Below are 21,915 nucleotides of genomic sequence, written 5' to 3' on the forward strand. Positions count from 1 at the left end.
GTTTACATATTTAGCATTTCAAACCTAGCTTCTTGTTGATGACTCAAAACCTCCAGACCATCTGTCTTCAATTCAGTTAAATCCCAAACACACACACATATGCACAGAGAAACTATCCAAACCCTACAATTAAACCACTTTTAGAATAAATCACAATATTGAGAATTATTATATTTTCATGATAATGCTGAAATAAGGCACATCATAGGCATCCTGAAGGATAATGGCTACCATGATCAAGTCATTTTGCACTGTATATCATTGCAAACTCATGAACGGGCTTAAGGCTGTCACTTTTGGCCCTGAAAAATGCTAGTCTGCCTCAGATTACCCTGAAAAATATCTCAAAAATTTGAACAACAGGTTAAGCTAGCTGTTTCACACTGCTGCAATGCAGTAGCAACATGAGTGGTATTCACCACTAACAGAATGCTGCTGTCGACCAAAAAAAGGCATTCTGCCTATCACACAAAGTGCCAGTGTGATGTTAGGCATGTAGGCTGTACATCACAAAGACTGGCGGATCATATCAAACAACATGTACCAGCCCATTCTTGCATAACTCAAAACAGTGTCCAACATTAGATATGATTCTGTGACTGGACAATATTTGCTAAATAATCCGCAATATGCTAAGAATTATGTTGACAGCTAGATTGTCAGTCGGTTTTGCAGTGTGGCACATTTGCATGTACTGGAAGCTACATATATTAACACACAGGGCCCTGTTCTTTGCAGATAGAAAGAACATGTAAGCACATTGCATCGGTTGCAGCTAAACAGAATAAGTGACAGCCATTCGCTGTGACAGCCATTTGCTGACTCATTCCTCAGGGCAATGCCTTGACCAATTAGGGTCAAGCTACCTGTTTTAAATTTCAAACAATGTTTGGCAGTTAACTGTCAGTCACCATCCCTGGTGCGTTCTCCATGGCAACACCACTTGCCAACCAATCAGCATTCTTTTCACATACAGTATAAATTGTTTTTTTTCCCCTTATATTGGTGTTCTTGTAAAGTGTCCTGATGGATCAATGGTGGAAAATTAAAGTGCCCCTATTGTCCAATGGAACAAGCTCCTGCAGGTGCTAAATAGATCTATTTTTGAAGACCAACTATGAGCCCAGTGGACATAGCACCTTCTGTTGGAAAGGGGTTCTTACTAGGGTGTGTCTGGTTTAATACTGTTTTATTGTGACCAGTCTAGGCATTAGATGGCATGAATGTGATTTGCCCTGGATTGAACTAACACGGGTTGTGGCAGGCGCTTTAGGATAGTTCCCCTTGCCCCCTCGCTCCTCTGCCAGCTACTGTAAGACCTGCACTTTATTTTCACTAATATAGAACCTGAGGTTAGCCATTAACTCCTATCCAACTTTTTTCCACCACTTGCAGATGTTTAGCCACCACCGGGTGGTTTAATTACAACTGTAGAGCTGTTTTGCTGCCATTTGATGTAGCAGCACATGTTATAAACCCTGTGCTGTGGAGTAGTTCCAAAATATGCCAGGGGACTTCCAATTACTTTATTAGTTACTGTACATGCCAACTCTGACACAATTCACCATTACAGAGTTAGTTAGCATGTACTCTCGCCTCCCTCATTCTGGGACATGTGTAATACAGTACCACTGACAGATACCAAGATTTACAAACCTTTATGATAGCTACTGAAATGTCATAAGGCTGTCTTAATGTATGCTTGAGGGTGGGGGAGCAGAATCTTTACATTGTAGCTGAATCTTACACAAAGTGGTCACCAAGTATAACCAAGGTGAAGAGAGGGAGAAAAAGTCCTTAGCAGTAAAAGACCTCCCCTTCTGAAGGAGATCTACAAAACATTACATGTTAAACACTCATATTTGTATCAATGAGATTTTCTTACGATGGTCTGTAGTCACATATATCAGTACTTTAGACTTTAATGGACTGCAGTAATACCTCACCCTCAAATTAGTATAATTTAGTTCTTGGGCCTAGAATTGTAGTCTTTAAAGAGCTAATTGGTTTCTTTTTTCTGATAGATGCAATAATGACAATTAACATGTTAGCAGTGAATTGAGTCCTACTGAACTCTAGCTCATCAAGGGATACTTGTTACAAGACTCCTGCTATATTAATTTACATGGAAATTGATTATGCCTTTAATATTTCTGCAGAGATGGTTTTTGTATTAGCTCTGGTAACTTGCTCACATTTTGTAGTCTTTCGATCTGCAAGAGCTGGTTTTCTTGCTTGGTTAAAGATGCTTCCACCACTATTCAATTTGAGATTTAAGGCCCCATTTGTCATGGATGCTTTAAAAAGTGTGTCTTCAAGATTACCTGTGAACAATGTGTTTGTTTGTGAGTGTGTATATTTTGTCCTTTGAGTAATTCAATTTAAAAATAACCCAGCAGCAAAGCCTTGTTAGTGCAAAAGGTTAGGTTATTTCGCACTACTGCTCTGGAAGTTATTTAAGAAAAGATAAAGTTACTAACACATATACCCACAAAGATTAGCTACAGAGGAAGATAAAAAGATACTTATAAACGTGATTCAAGTTCAGGCTGTATTGTTCAACGCAGGCCTGCTAGTTTTTCAAAGTCGAAATGTGTGGTCTGGAGTGATGGTTTTGAGGTTATAGAATTGTCTCTGCAGCTGCGATGGCTTCCACTTTTGAATTTCCAGATGCTGCTTTAACAGATGAGCTTAGGTAGAATCAGATTTATGAGGAAGAGAGAAGGCCTCTTACTTCTGCAGGGGTGGTACTTTTAACTGCCTAGTTACTTTAGAGCAGACCAATAGCTGTTTTTCTGGTTGTCCCCCTTTGCATCTCCCTGTTGCAAGCGGTTGTCTTTTCTGCTACACTGAAGCTAGTTCAAGATGGATCTGTCTCTAGGCAGCTTGCTGCCCTTTTTTTAAACAGCATTAAACAAAGATGGCTACTGTTATGCAAAGTCATTGTCCCATATAAGGCAAGTGGTAATTCCATTACAGTTTTGAATTCTTTTCAACCACCTGCTCTGTTCAAAAGAGCCAAAGCTGTTCACGCCTTAAAGTGGCTTATCAGTTAGTCTCTTTGTATTTGGAGGAAAGGCCATCAAGGCAATGAGTTTCTGTTTACTCATTTGGGACACTCAGAATCACAGAATATCACAGTGCAGAAGAGGCCCTTCGGCCCATCAAGTCTGCAGCGACAATTGAGAAACACCTGACCTACCTACCTAATCCCATTTACCAGCACTTGGCCCATAGCTTCATTGAATTTCAATTTTTTTTTGTATATTATATATGTCTGGGAATGCATTCTTGTCACCTCGGAAGGTATGAAAGATGGTTGAAATCCACAATTCTGCCTGGTAACCTTGAGCCATTTTGAGAACAGTCTTTAAACTCAGTCCATGATTTATAAAAAAAATGTTTCCTAAAAATTTGTAATGTAATACCTGCCCACCATAACACATTTAATCTTCTGATTTTGCTCTGATTAACTAGATCTACCTAACACCCAATGCCAATTTTAAAGGATTTTTATAGTGAATTCTATCTTTCTTCTTCAGACATTAAATGAACACATTTGGTGCAATACTGAATTGTACAGTAAATCCCAGGATATAAGCATGGTTGATGCTAAGTACACTGGCCTTAGCCAGGAAGGTACTCGGAGCACTACAGTTGTCCTCTTTGTTCCTGAACAAAGGAAAGAGGGAAATCATTTGGCAGCCTCACTCTTTCTTTCTTTATTCAGTGATCTCTGCTGAAAAGTATGCTTATGTTGAACTGGACATCAGATGAGGATCCCCACCATAGTCGATGAGCTTTTAAATCTTGTTGCGTGGGCTTGCACACACACAATTGTAGTTTGAGCATTATATCAGAGAACTATCAGTGCTTATATAACCATCCCCTGCTAAGTGTCCCTGAGTTCAGGAGAAGTAAAGAGGGGAGGAAATGCTTTGCTTCAGCCATGAGTTCTTGATTCAGACTTTTCAAATCAGAAGGAAAAGTCAATTTTTAAAAAACTTCTGTGGCAGTCCATACTATTGTTCGTTCAACGCGAACTGAAGCAAGGACATAAATTTAATTATTTGGACTTTATCTGGGATTGGCCAGTGGAGCTATTGTTTTGTACTGGGGAGAATGGCCAATTTGCTTTCTCAACTCTAGGGGCAGAATTTTACCCTCGGCAGGCGGGATTGACGGGGGCGGTTGGGAATCCGACTGCTGCCCGCAATCAGCAGCATTCCGCGATTTTACACGGGCAGGCCAATTAATGCCTGCCCAGCATGATACGCAACCTGGAATGTGCGTGAAGGGGTGGGTTCATGATGACCACCGGGTCCGATGGCGACCCGATAGCCAATTCAAATGCAGCCTCAGCAGTCCCTGGAAAGCTGCCTTTGAGAGTCGCGGATGTGTTGCCAATGGAGACTGTAGTGAGTGGACACGGCAGGCGGGAGGGCAGGCCGGCAGGGCAGTTGACCCTGCATTTTTTGGACGAGTGCCTCACAGCCCTCCCGGAGGCAGTGACAGTGAGGAGCGAACCCTCGTCCTCGGGAACAGGAGGAGGAGGAACCTCCCCCCACCTCACCAAAAAGGCCTGGGAGGAGGTGGCATCCAGGGTCAGCAGCCACAATGTGATGAGTTACACATGGGTCTAATGCCGTAAGCGCTTCAACAATCTGCTGCGATTGGGAAGGATAAGTACCGTGTTGGCATAGGTCACTTTGCAGAACAGCTAAGATTCCCCCACCTCAGAGGTATTAGACTGAGCGTGTCAAATGTCAATGAGGCAGGAGCTGGCCAAGGGGGTGAGCCCTGGCTGCTTGGACTGAGTGCCTTGATGCTCCAGGGACATGAATCGCCTGAGCACTGCAAGGTGCTCCTCAGGTGGGATTGGCCAGGTTGCAATGGCGCTGCAGGTAGAGAGTGGATTAATCAATGCCTCTCTGCCCTTTCAGGAGAAAACATCTCATAACAATGCTGAGAGGTCGTGGACTAGTGGGGGATCCCCACACCACCTCATCCTCTCGCAATACGAGCAAGAGGCGCCATGCACCTCGACCAAGTGGCCATGGTGAGGTTCAGGTACCAGAGGAAGGTAAGAGTGCAGTGCACTGAGGTGAGAATGTCGGTTATTGCTGCCATTCCAGTGTAGTCTCTATATTGATATGAGCCTGGAACCTACAATCTCCATTGATAATGGAAAGACGAGGGCACCCTGATGCAAACCTCTGTCTCATCAGGGTGCCAGGCATGCACAGTAACAGTTTCACTACTCAAACTAATGACATGTCATCATCGTCCTCCCTTTTAGGCTCACCAGCAGTTCATTATGAGGAGCCTGAAGGCCCACCCCTGACCCCTGCAGACCACCTTGCTCACCACACATCTGCGCATGCCCTCTCTGTCAATCAGGCACCAGCACAGATGCCAGCACCTTAGTTCGCATAACATTGCCGCCTGGTCTATCGGTGCACACTGGTGGAGGCACTTCACACTCGAGGTGCAGGTGGAGGCAGAGAGTGCCCAGGGCATCGACAGTCAGAGGACTGCTGAGGACCACGACAATGCTCAGTCAATGGCTGATAATGGGCCTCTGGAGTTGTTCCTGAGGCAGCAAATGCTAGATGTCCAGCAGGGTGTGCGGGAGGATCTGGCGGAGATACATGAGGGAATGTGTGCCATGGTGTCCATTATGGAGGAGTCCATGCGGAGCATAAGCACTGCATTGCCTCTCATGGCCGAGCGCAGTGCCTCCTCCATGAGAGTGGTGATTCTCATGGAGAGGCTCCTCCGGGGACTCGATCAGGGATTCTTGGGGATGCACTCGGAACTGCAAGCCCTCACACTGGTAATGACCTCAGCTGATCAGTGTCAGTGTGGGAGATGCATTGGGCACCCAGTATCCCAGCTAGGTGCCCATCCATCAGTGGTGAGCAGGAAGGTCCAAAGCAACCTCACATTGGCACACAAGCTGCCTGTCATCTCAGTGGGCTCCTCAGGGCACTCTGGATGATGGTAGCAGCTCCTCTGCCCCTCTGTCAGTGACCGCGGCATCTGATGAGACTGCGGCGACTGGGCAGAAGCCCTCCATGGCACTAGCCGCTCCCTCCCAGCACAGGCCGCATGGGCCAGAGGACACCCGCCAAGGTCATCAAGGCCCACAAGACAGCCGAGTGAGCAGGCTGCCTCCAATGCTGGTGCCAGCAAGGGGGGAGCACCTAGACATAGCAACCAGAAGCAAAAACTTAAAACACCTTAAACACAACACAGACGGTATTTGGTTCCCCCATTTTTCTTCATTTTTTAATGGTGTGCTGGAAAACACCTGTTCATGTTAATTTCTGCTACTTTTAACATTCACAAGTAAATGGTGTGTTATTTTGTGCAACTGGCCTCTGTATACTTCATTTGTTCTGTCGGTGCAGGGTAGGCCATGATGTTGTGAAGGACGTGTGTCTCCTGAAACTTTATTGCAAAGGCACATAGCTTATGTTGTTGACCAAGGAACTGGTCCTGTCAGGGATTGAATATGGAGCCTGCAGCCCTGGCATGTGGTGGTGGTTCTTATTTGGTCGTCTAGCTGAAGCAGCATTGGATCAAGGTGTCCCAGGCATCCCTGCCTCCCTGTAGGTTACCCACACATATGTGCCTTCAGCAATCTCCTCAACGTGCTTGTCCTCGGACTCACTACTGGATGCACCATCTGTTGCCTGTGCAGCTGCATCAAGATCTTCTTCCTCCACTGCATCCCCCCTTGCCAGTGCCAGATTGTGGAGAGCGCAGCATGCAACCACTATCAGTGACACACACTCTGGGGGTACTAGAGTGCGTCTCCTGAACAGTCCAGGCATCGGAAGCGCATCTTGAGAAAACCTATGGTTCTCCCTACCATTGCCCTTGTGGAGGCATGACACCTGTTGTACCGCAGCTCGGCCTCTGTTCTTGGATGGCAGAGAGGCATCATGAGCCACCTTTTAAGGGGATAACCATTGTAACCCAGCAGCCATCCATCCAGTCAGGCTGGAGCACTGAAGAGCCTCGGCACCTGGCAGTGCCTCGGGATGTAAGCATTATGGGAGCTGCCAGGTTACCTTGTACACACTTACATCGTGTGATCACACACTATCTGCACGTACATGGAGTGGAATCCCTTCCTGTTGATGAAGGCACCCGGCTGACCTGCTGGTGCCTTGATGGCCACATGTGTGCAGTCGATTGCACCCAGCATTCACTGCAAAGCCTCTGGCTTGCTCTGCTTAGCTGGCCTCGTCTGTATGGTAGTGAATGAAAGTCATTGCATGCCTGATCAGAGCATCTGTCACTAGTTTGACGCAACTATGGACAGCTAATTGGGACACTCCACAAAGATCCCCCACTGACCCCTGGAAAGAGCTGGAGGCATAGAAGTTGAGGGCCACTGTGACCTTCAGCGCCACTGGCATGGGGTGTCCACCCACACAGTCGGAGCTGATCTCAGGGCTGATCATCTGACAGATGGAGGTCACTGTCTCCCATGAGAGACGGGGCCTCTGTCGGCAGTGCACCTCAGACATATTGAGGTAGCTACATTGCCGCCTGTAAACCCTGGCAGCAGGATAATGACGTCTTCTGCGGCTCCATCCACCTTGGACTTCCTGTTGGCCCTGCGCCTTTGTGCCTGCACCTCTCCTCCCAAAGGTCGCTCTCCTGGAAGCTGAATAGGGACACCAGGCTTCCTACCCCTTCTGGCCCACTCTTCCTCTTCAGAGGAGATGCCTCCAGTGGAGACACTATCCCTATTATCAGGATACAGTAAGACTGTCTGATACCTGGGAGGCCCCACATGGTGTAAACCCTCTGGGTGTTTCAAACAACAGTTGAGTCCTGAACTGAAGCCTCTAAAATATCTGAATGCAGCTCTGAAGTGAAATGAAGCTGTCCTGTTCACAGAAGTAACCAGCAGCGAGTGATATCCTGCACTCCTCACTAATCGGTTTGATTAGGCCACTGATCCCTTTTATCCCGCCCATGAATGAGGTTTTGCAAGTTGTGGCCTGCCCATTTTGTCCATGTGACAGCCTAAAAATCGCACAGGCTTCATAAAGTTGCAGACACTTGGTGTCTCAAAGGTCTTAACTGGCCACTTAATTAATGGCGGGCGCACATCCTTCTCCATCACGTGCCTTCCCAGCGAAATATCGCGAGAGTGCATGTTGATGTCGGCACATTTGGCCGATGTCAGCGTGCTTTATTTAACGCTCGAGCGAGTCGGGCACTCGCCCGCCAAGCTAGAAATTCTGCCCTAGGTGACAATGAGAGACAGGGAAGTGTTAGTAGAGTTTCAAAGAAGCAACAGATTCTTGTCAGGCAAGGGAATCTAAAGGTTATCAGGATAGATGGAAATGTAGAATTCGGCACACAAACAGATCAGCCATGATCTTAATGAATGGTGGAGCAGGTTCGAAGGGCCAAATGGTCTATTTCTGGTCCTATTTCATATGTTCGTTTGAGTTGAGTGCAAGATGAAAAGCTTAAATATGTCTCTTTTTCAGCAATACTCAAGTTCTGTGCTACCAGATGACTATTTGATTATGAATTATGTAATTGTAGCTTCAGTACAGCACACAGATGTGAGTGAGACTTTAATTGACTGCAGGTCACTGCAGCTGCAGATCATTCATGACCAATGGATTAAGGTGACCACAGGTGTATTTGCACCTGAAATTCTGAGTGCATTGTGATGATGCTCCTGTACTGGTGCAATCAGCGGCAAAATTCAAAGCTGATCTGGAGACATTGCCAGCTTTTAGACAGGGACTGCTTCAAGCAAATTGACTTTTGAACCACTGAGAAAAGATCACAAAGTATAAGTGGTTATGGACATAACTTATTATGTTTTAAACTCTGAAATGTTTTCTGCTCTTGTAATCAATTTGCCCAGATTTCACTAATATCTGGGTGGAAAATATGTGGGAACTCCAGACCACTGTGTTTAACAATTTGATATTAAATATTTTTCTTTTACCACCATTACAGCACTAGCTGCTCAGGCTGAAGCACTTAAACAAGAGAATGACAGCCTACGTTGGCAGTTGGATGCCTATAGAAACGAGGTAGATTTACTAAAACAAGAGCAGGGTAAGCTTTACCACACTGAAGAAGAGACCACAAAGGACCAACAATTAAAACTACTGCAACAGACATTGCAGGGGATGCAGCAGGTACTGATGGCTCTTTTATAAAAAGTAAGACATTAAAATAACTGAAAAAAATGTTCTTGACATTTCCAAACAATCTAAAAGTATATTAAGGGGAGGCGGCAGGATAGTGGAATTGTCACTGGACCAGTATTCCTGAAGACCCAGGGTAATGCTCTGGGGACCCTGGTTTGAATCCCACCAGGCAGATGGTGAAATATGAATTCAATAAAAATCTGAAATTAAAATAAAAGTTTGATGACCACGACACCACTGCAATCCTTACCTGGTCTAGCCTACATGGGACTCCAGACTCTCAGCAATGTGGTTGGCTCTTAAATGCCCTCTGAACAAGGGCAATTAGGAATGGACAATAGCCAGTGATGCCCACATCCCGTAAACGAATAAAAAAAACTTAAGAAAATAAGCAACTCCAGCCATACTCCCACTCTCTTTCATTCCTTAGATCCCTCCTTTTTAGTGGAGAGTAAAAATTAAATTCTTGGTTCATAAAAACTTTGCAGCAGCAAAGTATGACTTTATGATGAGATTTCAACTGTTTAGCGCAATAACAAGTTTAATAATTAACACTTTTATCTGAGCTCCAAGTGTAGTATATCAGGCAACTTTATCCTCTTAACCAAACATAAAATTGAATACAGAGCATTGCATCTCTCCAACAAAGCCATTCCATAAGGAAATGGAGCTGTCCAATAATCCTTAGTTTAAATGCAAAAGATCCATTTAGCACCTCGGAACAAAATTTTGAATTTGCTTATAAATGAGCAGTATCATATTGAATCATGTTTGGTTTGACATCTCAGGAAGCTTGCATGCAAATACATCTTGTGTTACAGCAAGTAGACTCCAGCGTGTAGGGCAAAACATGTTACAAGACAAAGTAAATTCATAAGTTCTGATATCATGAAGTGAGAAAATAAACTTGAGTAGTGACCAATGATATCTAACTCATAAATCAACCTATAAATGTACACCTGTAAGAGCTTTAGTGAAATATGCAAGAATATTTTATGAATATCAGTAGTGGAGCTCAGAATGGTATTTTTGAGAATATGACAATTAATGTAAAACCACTCCCAAAAATGCAATATCTGGTCTTTAATATAGCCCGTGAAGCATTTTAAGTAAACAAAGCTCTCATCAGGATGTCCACTTAGAATGGTTGTAGGAATTATTGCTGCTAGCATTATCATCTCAGTTTCCAAGCAGCCTATAACAATTGAATGTATCCTGCAGATGGACCCTGGTATTTTCCAAGATTTTAAAAGAAAGTTCTCGCTTTTATATTGAACTGATTTCCATTCATCTGCATACAACACAGATGCAGTTTTGCAAACCGGCAGCTGCTTATTTTACTGGCTTCACATTGGCGCTTTTTTTTCTGCTTTCCAAGAACTGGCACTGCACCCTATCTTGCACACATTGGAGATACAAATCCCTGAACAACAGGCATTTATAACTGTGTACTCTGAATTACTATGATGTTGTATCACATATACTTCACACTTACTGCATTGATCTGGCCTGTTACTTTACTAAATGTTTTCAGGGAATGCACATAAGGTTTTAACCTGACCAGAACATCTCTACTGTGCATCACCAATCAAAGTTAGCTACAGCAACTGATTCATCATAGTTAAAAAAATGTATTATTGGCAATGAGTTTAGGTGAAGGAACAAGGCTCAAAGCGCAGGACACCACCACTGGGTATCCTAAGGATTCTGCAGTACTGTAATGCAAAAAAAAACTTGCTGGTATTACAGGTGGTACCTTACTTGCCCATCAATAATGCAATCTTCACTTGTGCAATAAGCATTATAATCAACAATTTTATAAGTATTATCCCCTATCAACGTAAAAGGAAGAGATGAAACGTAAAAGATATGTAATGAGGAAGAATAAAATACGGTTTACTTTGGTGAATTTGTTGTGTTGCTCCCTCATTATTAACAGCAACTTCTGAACTTGCGAGAAGATTGCAAGAAGAAAGAATCTGAATTCCAAAAGGCAAAGGAAGAAAAACGGAAAGCAGAGATGTTATTGGAGGCACTTAAAGGAAAGGTGAGAGCATGGGAACTGAATCAGCAAACTTCCAGTGATTTCTGCTTTTGAACATATCCATTGAAAGTAATTCTTTCAGTTATAGCTCCTTGGCCTTTTTTTAAGTAGGACTCAATGATAAGCCAAGAACAATTATTTTTATGGTTTAGCTGTTCTTTGATCCTTGGTAATCCACTAAAAACTTCCAAACCCACTGCTACAGTACCTGTAGACTCATAAACATTTACAGCACTGAAGGGGGCCATTCCACGTGCCAATCAACAAAGAGCTGACAGCACTCATCCCGTTTTCCAGCACTTGGCCTATTTCCCTGGAGGCTATGGCAACGCAAGTGAATATCTAAATACTTCTTAAATGTTACAAGAGCTTCTGACTCAACCATCCTTTCAGGCAGTAAGTTTATAGGCAGCTATAAAGAGAAATTTTTATGATCTTTGACTTTGTGGTTCTTAAATAAACAATTAATGTGCATGTCACAGAACCTTACAACTATTGCAAGCCAAATATCAATGCTTTTACGTCAATCTTGGCTGTGGGCTTCCCTAATCAGCTATAGTTGAAGTAGATTCTCACCTCCATCCCCTCACCAGCTCATAAATATGGAGCATTTCATTTCTATGAGCTAGTGGAGGCTGTGTGCTGTGAACCATTTCCATCCTAAACAAAATGACTCTCTTATTCTTGATTTTTCTAAAACCTTCTGCATTTCAATCCCCCCTCCCCCCCTCCCCCCAACCCTGGATAAGGAAATGTATTGCAATAGATGTGAGCAAATAAAAGATAGCCCTAAATGTGAATCATAAGACTCTACAAAGAAGTTGAACATTCAGTCTCCTAGGTTATTGGCAGTTGCATATAGTTTGACTCAACAGTTACTGAAAAATTTAAAGATTGATAAGTCTAGCCTTTTCACCATTCAGTTCAGAATTGGATGATATTTAAATAAAGTCCACCTTAAGTTTAGCTGCACAAAAAAATCAAAAATAAAAGGACTGAAGAATTGTTATTGTTTAGGTGGGAATGAGTTCGTCACATATCACCTACAGTAATTGCATTAACTGAAGTACGGCCATCAGCTTTCATAAGCTTTGAACTGAGAATGTAGACGAATGGAATGTTACAGATCGTTTCCTTTATTAAATCTGCACTTAATCCGCTCTCTGATTCAAAGTAGTCCCAGTATCTTGTGCCTCTCCTCATAACTCTAGTTTTGCATCTCTATGCTTTCTATAACTTTCATGCCCTTTCTACAATAGAGTGCCCCAAAAAATGAGTGTTATTCCAGCTGTTCCCTAAATATTGCCCTGTACAAATTTATAATTTCTTCATGACTCTACATCCCTACATATGAAATCCAAAGTGCTGCTGGTGCTTTTTAGGGCTTTATCTACCTGCACTCGCATTTTAAGAGAATTATATATTTGAACCCCTAGATCATTTGTGTTCTTCAGTGTTGTTCCATGCTCCCAACCTTTGGTTTCCTCCCAAAACTTCTTATCTCAGGCTTATCCACATTCAGTTGCATTTACCATCTGCCTGTCCATTCTAACATTGTGCCCTCCTGAAGTCTTTTCTAGTCCTTGCTGTTGCCAAACCCCTTACTTTTGTATCATCAGCAAATTTTATTATACGAACAAGTGAATTAGGAGCAGGGAGGAGTAGGCCATTCGACCCCCCCCCCCGCCCCCAAAGAGCCTGCTTCGCCATTTGATAAGATCATGGCTGAATTGATTGTGGCCTCTACTTTCCTGTCTACCACATATACCCTTTGACCCCTTGACAGTCAAAAATCCATCTAATTCAACCTTAAAAATATTCAATGACCCTGCTCCCACTGTTCCATGGGGAAGAGAATTCCACAGACTGACAATCCTGTGAGAGAAAAATATCCTCCTCATCTCAGACTTAAATGGGAGGCCCCTTATTTTCAAACTGGTATCCCCTAGTCCAAGTCTCTCCCATGAAGGGAGACATCCTTTCAACACCCTCCATATCAAGTCCCCTTACGATCTTTTATGTTTCAATAAATCACCCCTCATTCTTCTAAACTCAATGGATACACATGGAAGTATGATGTAATTGCTGTCACAGACATGGTTGAGAGAGGGGCAGGATTGGCAGCTCAATATTCCAGGATGTAGGGTCTTCAGACGAGACAGGGAAGGAGGTAAAAGAGGAGGGGGTATCGCAATATTGATCAAGGAATCAATTACAGCAGTAAGGAGGGATGACATCTTAGGCTGCTCAAATGAAGCCATATGGGTAGAACTGAAAAACAAAAAAGGAGCAATCACGTTGCTGGGAGTGTATTATAGGCCCCCAAACAGTCAAAGAGAAATAGAACAGCAGATATGTCAGCAAATTTCAGCGAAGTGTAAAAATAATAGGGTAGTAATAATGGGGGATTTCAACTTCCCCAACATTAACTGGATTAGTCATAGTGTGATAGGTTTAGAGGGAGCAGAATTCTTAAAATGCATCCAGGAGAGCTTTTTAAGCCAATACATAGAAAATCCTACAATAGAGGGGACGGTCCTGGATTTAATTTTAGGGAATGAAGCCGGGCAAGCGGTAGAGGTATCAGTGGGGGAGTATTTTGCAGATAGTAATCATAACTCAGTTGTTTTTATGGAAAAGGATAAGGATGGGCCAGAAATCAGAGTTCTAAACTGGGGGAAGGTCGATTTTAATAAGATCAGATATGATTTGGCCAGAGTGAACTGGGAGCAGCTAATTTTAGGTAAATCTGCATCAGAGCAGTGGGACCCATTCAAGAAGGAAATAGGGAGAGCACAGGGCCAACATATTCCAATAAAGACAAAGGGTGGGACCAACAAATCCAGGGAACCCTGGATGTCGAGGAATATACAGGATTGGATAAAGAGAAAAAGGGAGACTTATGGCAGATACTGAGGGCTCAAAACAGTGGAAGCCCGAGAGGAGTATAGAATGTGTAGGGGGGAACTTAAAAATGAAATTAGGAGAGCAAAAAGAGGGCATGAAAAAGCATTGAAAGGTAAAATAAAAGAAAACCCAAAGCTATTTTACAAGTACACGAAGAGTAAGAGGATAACTAGGGAAAGAGTAGGGCCCATTAAGGATCGTAGTGGTAATTTGTGTGTGGAGCTGGAAGGCGTGGGTAAGGTTCTAAATGAATACTTTGTGCCGGTGTTCACAAGTGAGAGGGACGACGTGGTTATGGAAATCAGGCTGAAGGACTGTGATATAATTGAAGAAATTAGCATAGAAAGGGAGGAAGTTCTAAGTGGTCTCACAAGCTTAGAAATAGATAAATCTCCAGGCCCGGTTGAAACGTATTCCAGGCTGTTGAGTGAGGCAAGGGAAGAGATAGCAGGGGTGCTGGCAATAATTTTCAATACCTTTCTGGCCACAGGAGAGGTGCCAGAGGACTGGAGGACAGCCAATGTGGTACCATTATTCAAGATGGGAGGAAGGGGTAAACCAGGGAACTACAGGCCAGTCAGTCTAACCTGAGTGGTGAGGAAACTATTAGAAGCAATTCTGAGGAACAGAATTAATCTACACTTGGAAAGGCAGGGATTAATCAAGGACAGTCAGCATGGTTTTGTTAAGGGGAGGTCGTGTCTGACCAATTTGATTGAATTCTTTCAAGAGGTGACCAGGTGTGTAGATGAGGACAATGCATTTGATGTAGTCTACTTGGACTTCAGCAAGACTTTGGATAAGGTCCCACATGGGAGACTGATAACGAATGTAAGAGCCCATGGGATCCAAAGCATTTTGGCAAATTGGATCCAGAATTGGCTGAGTGGCAGGAAGCAGAGGGTGATGGTTGAGGGTGTTTTTGTGACTGGATGCCTGTGTCCAGTGGGGTTCCACAGGGATCGGCATTGGGCCCCTTGCTGTTTGTGCAATATATAAGCAAGTTAGACTTGAATATAGGAGAGTTGATCAGTAAGTTCATGGATAACTTGAAAATTGGTGGGGTGTTAAATAGTGAGGAGGATTGCCTTAGAATACAGGAGGGTATAGACGGGCTGGTCGGATGGGCTGATCAATGGCAAATTGAATTTAATCCGGATAAGTATGAGGTGATGCACTTGGGCAGGACAAACAAGGTACGGGAATACACGATCAGTGGTAGGACCCTGGAAAGTACCGAGGATCAGATAGACCTTGACGTGCTTGTCAACTGGTCCCTTAAGGTAGCGGGACAGGTAGATAAGGTGGTTAAGAAGACTTACGGGATACTTGCCTTTATTAGCTGAGGCATAGAATATAAGAGCAGGGAAGTTATGCTGGAACTACATAAAATGCTGGTTAGGCCACAGCTAGAGTATTGCGTGCAGTTCTGGAATCCGCATTATAGGAAGGATGTGATTGGACTGGAGAGAGTGCAGAGGAGATTTACCAGGATGTTGCCTGGGCTGGAGAGTTTTAATTTTGTGGAGATATTGGATAGACTGGGGTTATTTTCCTTGGAGCAGAGGAGATTGAGGGGGGACATGATTGAGGTGTATAAAATTATGAGGGGCATAGATAGGGTAGACAGGAATGAACTTTTCCCCTTGGTGGAGGGATCAATAACCAGGGGGCATAGATTTAAGTTAAGGGGCAGGAGGGTTAGAGGGGATGTGAGGAAGAATTTTTCCCCCAGAGGGTGGTGGGAATCTGGAACTCACTGCCTAAAAGGGTGGTATAGACAGAAACCCTCATAACATTTAAGAAACATTTGGATGTGCACTTGCGATGCCATGGCATACAAGGCTGTGAGCCTAGTGCTGGAAAATGGGATTAGAATAGTTAGGTACTTGTTTGACTGGTGCAGACTTGATGGGCCGAAGAGCCTTTTTCTGTGCTGTCGACATCTTTGATTCTATGACTCGATACAGGCCCGACCTGTCCAACTTTTCCTCATAAAACAACCCCTTCATCCCAGGAATAAGTTGAGTGAACCTTCTGTGCACATCATCTAATGCAAATATTAAATAAGGAGATGACAACTGTCCACAGCACTCCAGATGTGCCCTTATCAATGCCCTGTACAACTGGAGCAAAACTTCCCTGGGAACTGGGAAATTATTTTAAGGATAGGTCAGTAGAGATGCACTGGCAGATATTTAAGGAGATATTTTACAACACTCAGCAATGATGCATTCCAGTGAGTAAGGTAGACTCTAGGGGAAGGATGTACCACCGTGGCTAACTAAAGAGGTTGAAAATAATATCAAATTGAAAGAAAAAGCATACAATTCCACGAAGATTAGTGGGTGGTCAGAAGGCTGGACAGGATATTAAAAAACAGCAAAGAATGACAAAAACAAAACAAAGGGGAACTTAGCTAGAAATATAAAAACAGATAGTAAGGGTTTCTACAGGTAATTAAAAAGGAAAACAGTAACTAAAGTGAGCATTGGTCCTCCAAAGAGAGAGTTTGGGGAATTAATAGTGGAAAATGTGGAAATGCGGATGCATTGAACAGATATTTTGTGTCTGTTTTCACAATAACTCCAAAAATAATTGTAAGAGATGAAAGGGAGGAAGGAACTTAAAACAATTACAATCACCAGGGAAAGCGTAGAGAAAATTATTGGAACTAAAGGCTGACAAGTCCTCAGATCCACTTCATCCTAGGGTCTTAAAAGTAGCAGCTGCTGAGGTGGTAGATGCATTGGTTTTAATTTCCCAAAATTCCCTAGATTCTGGAAAGGTCCCATTAGATTGAAAAATAACGAATGCAACTCCTCTAATTAAGAAAGGAGGGAGTCAGAAAGTGGGAAAATATAGGCAGTTTAGCCCAACATCTGTCACAGGGAAAATGATAGAACCTATTATTAAGGAGATTATGATAGGGCATTTAGAAATTCTGAATGCAATCAAGCAGAGTTAACATGGTTTTGTGAAAGGGAAATTGTGTTTGACCAATTTATTAGAGTTCTTCAAGGAAGTAACAAGCAACATGGATAACTGTAGATATGGTGTGTTTGGATTTCCAAGAGGCATTTGATGAAGTACCACATTAAAACTTGCTTCACAAGATGGTATAGGGGAAAACATATTGGTGTGGATAGAGGATTGGTTAGCTAACAGGAAGCATACAGTAGGGATAAATCATTTTTGGGTTGGCAAGATGTAACAAGTGGAGTACCACAGGGATCAGTTCTGGGTCCTCAACTATTTACAATCTATATCAATGACTTGGATGAAGGGGCCAAAAGTATGGTTGCTAAATTTGCTGACAACACAAAGTAGGAGAGTAAGTTGTGAAGAGGACATAAGGAGTCTGCATAGGGATATAGATAGATGAAGCGAATGAGCAAAAATTTAGCAGATGGAGTATAATATGAAGCACTAGTCTTAGACCTGTTCTTCTCTCCCTCAAACTGAATCCTAAATCATGTTATGTTTACTCCTACCTGTGGGCGCCTTTACTACGAGGTGATTAATTCTGTCTCATTGCACATTACCAGGCCTCTGATTGGCTTTAGAACGTGTTGCTCTAAGAAACTGTCCCAAAAACACTCTATGAATTCATCTTCAGGCTACCTTTGCCAGTCTGATTTGTCCATTCTGTATGTACATTAAAATCATCCACAGTTATCACATACCTTTCTTCCAAGACCCCATTATTTCTTCCTATATACCCCACCCTACAGGGTAGTTACTGTTAGGAGGCATATAAACTACTTCCACAAAGGACAACTTACCCTTTCTATTTATTATCTCTACTCAAACCGATTTCACGCCTTGATCTTTAGAACTATTGCTCTCTCATTATTGCACCAATGTCATCCTGACTTAACAGAGCTACTCACCACCTTTTCCTACCTTCCTGCCCTTCCAAAATGTCATGTACCTTGAACGTTTAGGCCCTGGCCTTTGTCATCTTGCAGCCATGTCTCTGTAATGGCTATCAGATCATAAATATTTATGTCTGTTTAAGCTGATAATACATCCATTTTATTGTGAATGCTATGTACACTAAGGTACAGAGCCTTTAGTTCTGTCTTTTTACTATTTTTGCAACCTCTAGTCATATCTGCAGGCACACTCTTAAGTTTGTATGCTCTGCCCCTTCCTGCCATGCTCTGATTATCATTAGCTATCTTACTCTGTTACCTTCCCCTCTCCCTTTAACTTATCATATCTTCCCTCACTTAACACTTGCCCCCACTATTTAGCTTAATGCCTTTCTATCGCTCTAGTTACCCGACTCACCAGAACACTGGCCCCAGCATAGTTCAGGTGAAGACCATCCCAATGGTAAAACTCCCACTTTCCCCAGTACTGGTGCTAGTGCTGTTTGTTCTTTCAGTGTCCACGCTCAGATTATCCATATCTTATTTCTCTGGATTTTTTCTTAGGATAAAATTGCTATCCTTGTCATGAAATTACATCCCCATTTTACAGGAGACCACCTTAATGGCAGTTGATGTTGACTCTTACTTCCAATGTTACTGCTTTTGTACAATTTAATTTACTATAAAGTGTGGTTTATTTGTTTGGAAATTCGCTGCATCCTACCCAGCCAGCATTGAAAGAGCTTGTTTGTGGAAATTCCCTTGTGGAAACGATACGAGTTGCTAAAAAATCCTCTGCTGTTCAATTGCTTTTGTAACTTTGTCCGTCTGTACATAAAAGCTGCATATCAGACACGTGTTAGCTAACCACATGTAAATGATCTGAAATTCATAATAATGCACAAGAGTGGATTGCAAAACTTGACTGGGTGTTATTTTCTCAGGATGGCAAATTAATTTGTGCTATTTCAATTTAGGAGGAGAGTGCAAGTCGACAAGATATGGAAGAAAGTGATAACCAAGGAAATGTGAGTGCCTTTTTTTGTTTGAACAAAACCCTTGTTTTGCAAAGTGTTACAATTCACATCTATTCATTTTGGAAGCAATTCACTGGACGTTAATTTTCTCTTGACACAAATTAATTTGCAGATGTTGGCAGGAAGTCCAGGTTCTACCAAATAGTTTACAAATACTTAACAACCTGGAAGTTGCATTTTGAGTACTGTGTTCAGTGCGAGTTAGCCTGGAAACATTACTCGGACGGGCCTGACGCTACTCAGAGGTCAGTTATGCACAAAGGCTTGAAAAGCACAGTTTCTGTCTGTACATGGGACAAATTAGAGAACATCACATATCAAATGGAATTGAAAAGATTTAAATAAACCATGTGTGCAGCACAAGACTGCATAAGAACAAATCAGACATAGGCAAGTTTTTTTATTCATTAGTGGGATGTCGGTGTTGCTGGCTAGACCAGCATTTATTGCCCATCCTTGGACAACAGTGCTATCAAGTGGCACTTGTTCAGCAATAATCTGCCACTTAGTTTGGGTTCTGCGAGGGTCACTCAGCTTCTGACCTCATTACAGCCTTGGTTCAAACATGGACAAAAGAGCTGAACTCCAGAGGTGAGGTGAGAGTGACTACCCTTGACATCAAGGCAGCATTTGACTGAACGTGGCATCAAGGAGCCCTAGCAAAACTGGGGTCAGTGTGAATCAGGGAATCATACTTAGTACAAAGGAAGATGTTTATGGTTGTTGGAGTTCAATCATCTCAGTTCCAGGACATCACAGCAGGAGTTCCTCAGGGTAGTGTTCTAGGCCCAACCATCTTCAGTTGCTTCATCAATGACCTTCCTTCCATCATTAGGTCAGGAAGTGGGGATGTTTGCTGATGATTGCACAATGTTCAGCAACATTCATGACTCCTCATACTGACTGAAACAGTCCATGTCCACATGCAGCAAGATCTGGACAATATCCAGGCTTGGGCTGACAAGTGGCAAGCAACAGTGCCAGGAAATGAGCATCTCCAGCAAGAGACAATCTAATCATCACCCCTAGATGCTCAGAGTGGCATTGCCATCGCTGAATCCCCTCCTATCAACATCCTGGGGGTTTTCATTGACCAGAAGCTGAACTGGTCTAACCATATAAATACTGTGGCTACAAGAGCAGGTCAAAGGCTAGGAATCTTGTGGTGAGTAACTCACTTCTGACTCCCCAAAGCCTCTCCACCATCTACAACGCACAAGTCAGGAGTGTGATGGAATACACTCCATTTGCCTGGATGAGTGCAGCTCCAACAATGCCCAAGAAGCTTGACACCATCCAGGACAAAGCATCCCGTTTGATTGGCACCCTATCCACAAACACCCACTCCCTCCACTATCAATGAACAGAGGCAGCAGTGTGTACCATCTGCAAAAGGCACTGCAGAAACTCACCAAGCCTACTTAGCACCTTCCAAACCCACGATAACTACCATCGAGAAGGACATGGGCGGCAGATAGATGGGAACACCACCATCTTGAAGTTCCCTTCCAAGTCACTTACCATCCTAACTTGGAAGTTTATCACTGTTCCTTCACTGTCGCTGGGTCAAAATCCTGGAACTCCCTCTCCAACAGCACTGTGGGTGTACCTACACCACATGGGCTGAAATTGTTCAAGAAGGCAGCTCACCACCATCTTCTCAAGGGCAGTTAGAGATGGGCAATAAATGCTTGCCTAGCCAGTGATGCACACATCTCATGAGCAAATTTAAATTTGCCCTTGAGAAGTTGGTGGTGAATTGCCTTTTTGACTGTTAGGAAGAAGTTTGTGAATGACAGCAAGAAGAACTTTTTACAACTATTACGACATGCAGTGGTTTTCCAAGTAGGGTTGTGAGACCCAAGTGGTCTCAGACTAGTTTTCATCATCAAAAGAGGGCATAGAGAGATTTTTTAGATTCCACCCCCCCACCCCCAACCCACCACCACCTCAACCCCTTCCAAATGACCTGGGTTTTTTCCCCTAATGGGCCTGGCTTGACCAATAGAGAAAAGAAAATTGGTGTATCAACTACTATTGGCAAGGTATGAAAAAAAGAACAAACAAAAAGCAGTGTAGTACTATGTTGCAATGTAACAGTCTGTGAGCACAGTGGTGACTCTATTACGCAAAGTATTAGTCATTGTTATGATCCCAGCTGATTTTACAGCTGGACAAGTCAGATCCCTGGGTGAAACCTGGCTTGATAGATCCTAACTTTTATTTTTTGTTTAGAAATGTGAAGGGTGGCTACTGAACAGAGTCTCAGTCTTCTGATGTACTTTTAACAAAAGAATAAAATATTTATTAAACAAAAAAATGAACTATATTACACTACTCTTTCACCTATAACCATCCTTTACAGATATATAGAGATTCATAAAAATAACACAAATTACAAAAAGTCTACCTTATGCTCTAATGTTCACAGTAAATATACAGTATATGTAAACCAATAAGCGACCAGTAGGACTCACCACACTCCAAGATCAAGTGACAGATGCCAACAAACAGATGCTATGGATCTCTTATCAACTCCCCATAGACGCTTGTCACACTGTGAGTCAATCAGTCTCACAGAAACTGTCTTTCACACGAGGGTTTCCAATCTCAACGCTCAAAAGACTCATTTTGGAATCTTCTCCGAAACAATGCTTTCACTTGATCATCTTCCACAATGATCCAGCTCCAACGTTTCAATCTCTCCTTTGATGTTCCTTTCCCCTGTATCACCACGTGCACCCATGCTTCGCCTTACACGCACTCTCTCAGATATTCAGCCATGCCAGCAAAACACCACTGCTTCAACAGGTCAGTAATAAGGAGCCACCAACCTTTGGCTGTCTCCT

General features: G+C 43.0%; 1 protein-coding gene across 1 annotated transcript in view; it reads left to right on the forward strand.

The window, feature by feature from the left end:
• Nucleotides 1–21,915, forward strand: part of LOC121281899 (ecto-NOX disulfide-thiol exchanger 2-like) — a 339,103-nt gene that overhangs the window by 290,484 nt on the left and 26,704 nt on the right. The window contains exons 12-14 of the mRNA XM_041195055.1: nt 9,004–9,188; nt 11,140–11,247; nt 19,007–19,057. Of these exons, the coding sequence (XP_041050989.1) occupies nt 9,004–9,188; nt 11,140–11,247; nt 19,007–19,057 (344 nt within the window). The remainder of the gene's footprint in view (nt 1–9,003; nt 9,189–11,139; nt 11,248–19,006; nt 19,058–21,915) is intronic.

The sequence above is a fragment of the Carcharodon carcharias genome, chromosome 9 (genome assembly GCF_017639515.1).
Source record: "Carcharodon carcharias isolate sCarCar2 chromosome 9, sCarCar2.pri, whole genome shotgun sequence".
Taxonomy (NCBI): Eukaryota; Metazoa; Chordata; class Chondrichthyes; order Lamniformes; family Lamnidae; genus Carcharodon; species Carcharodon carcharias.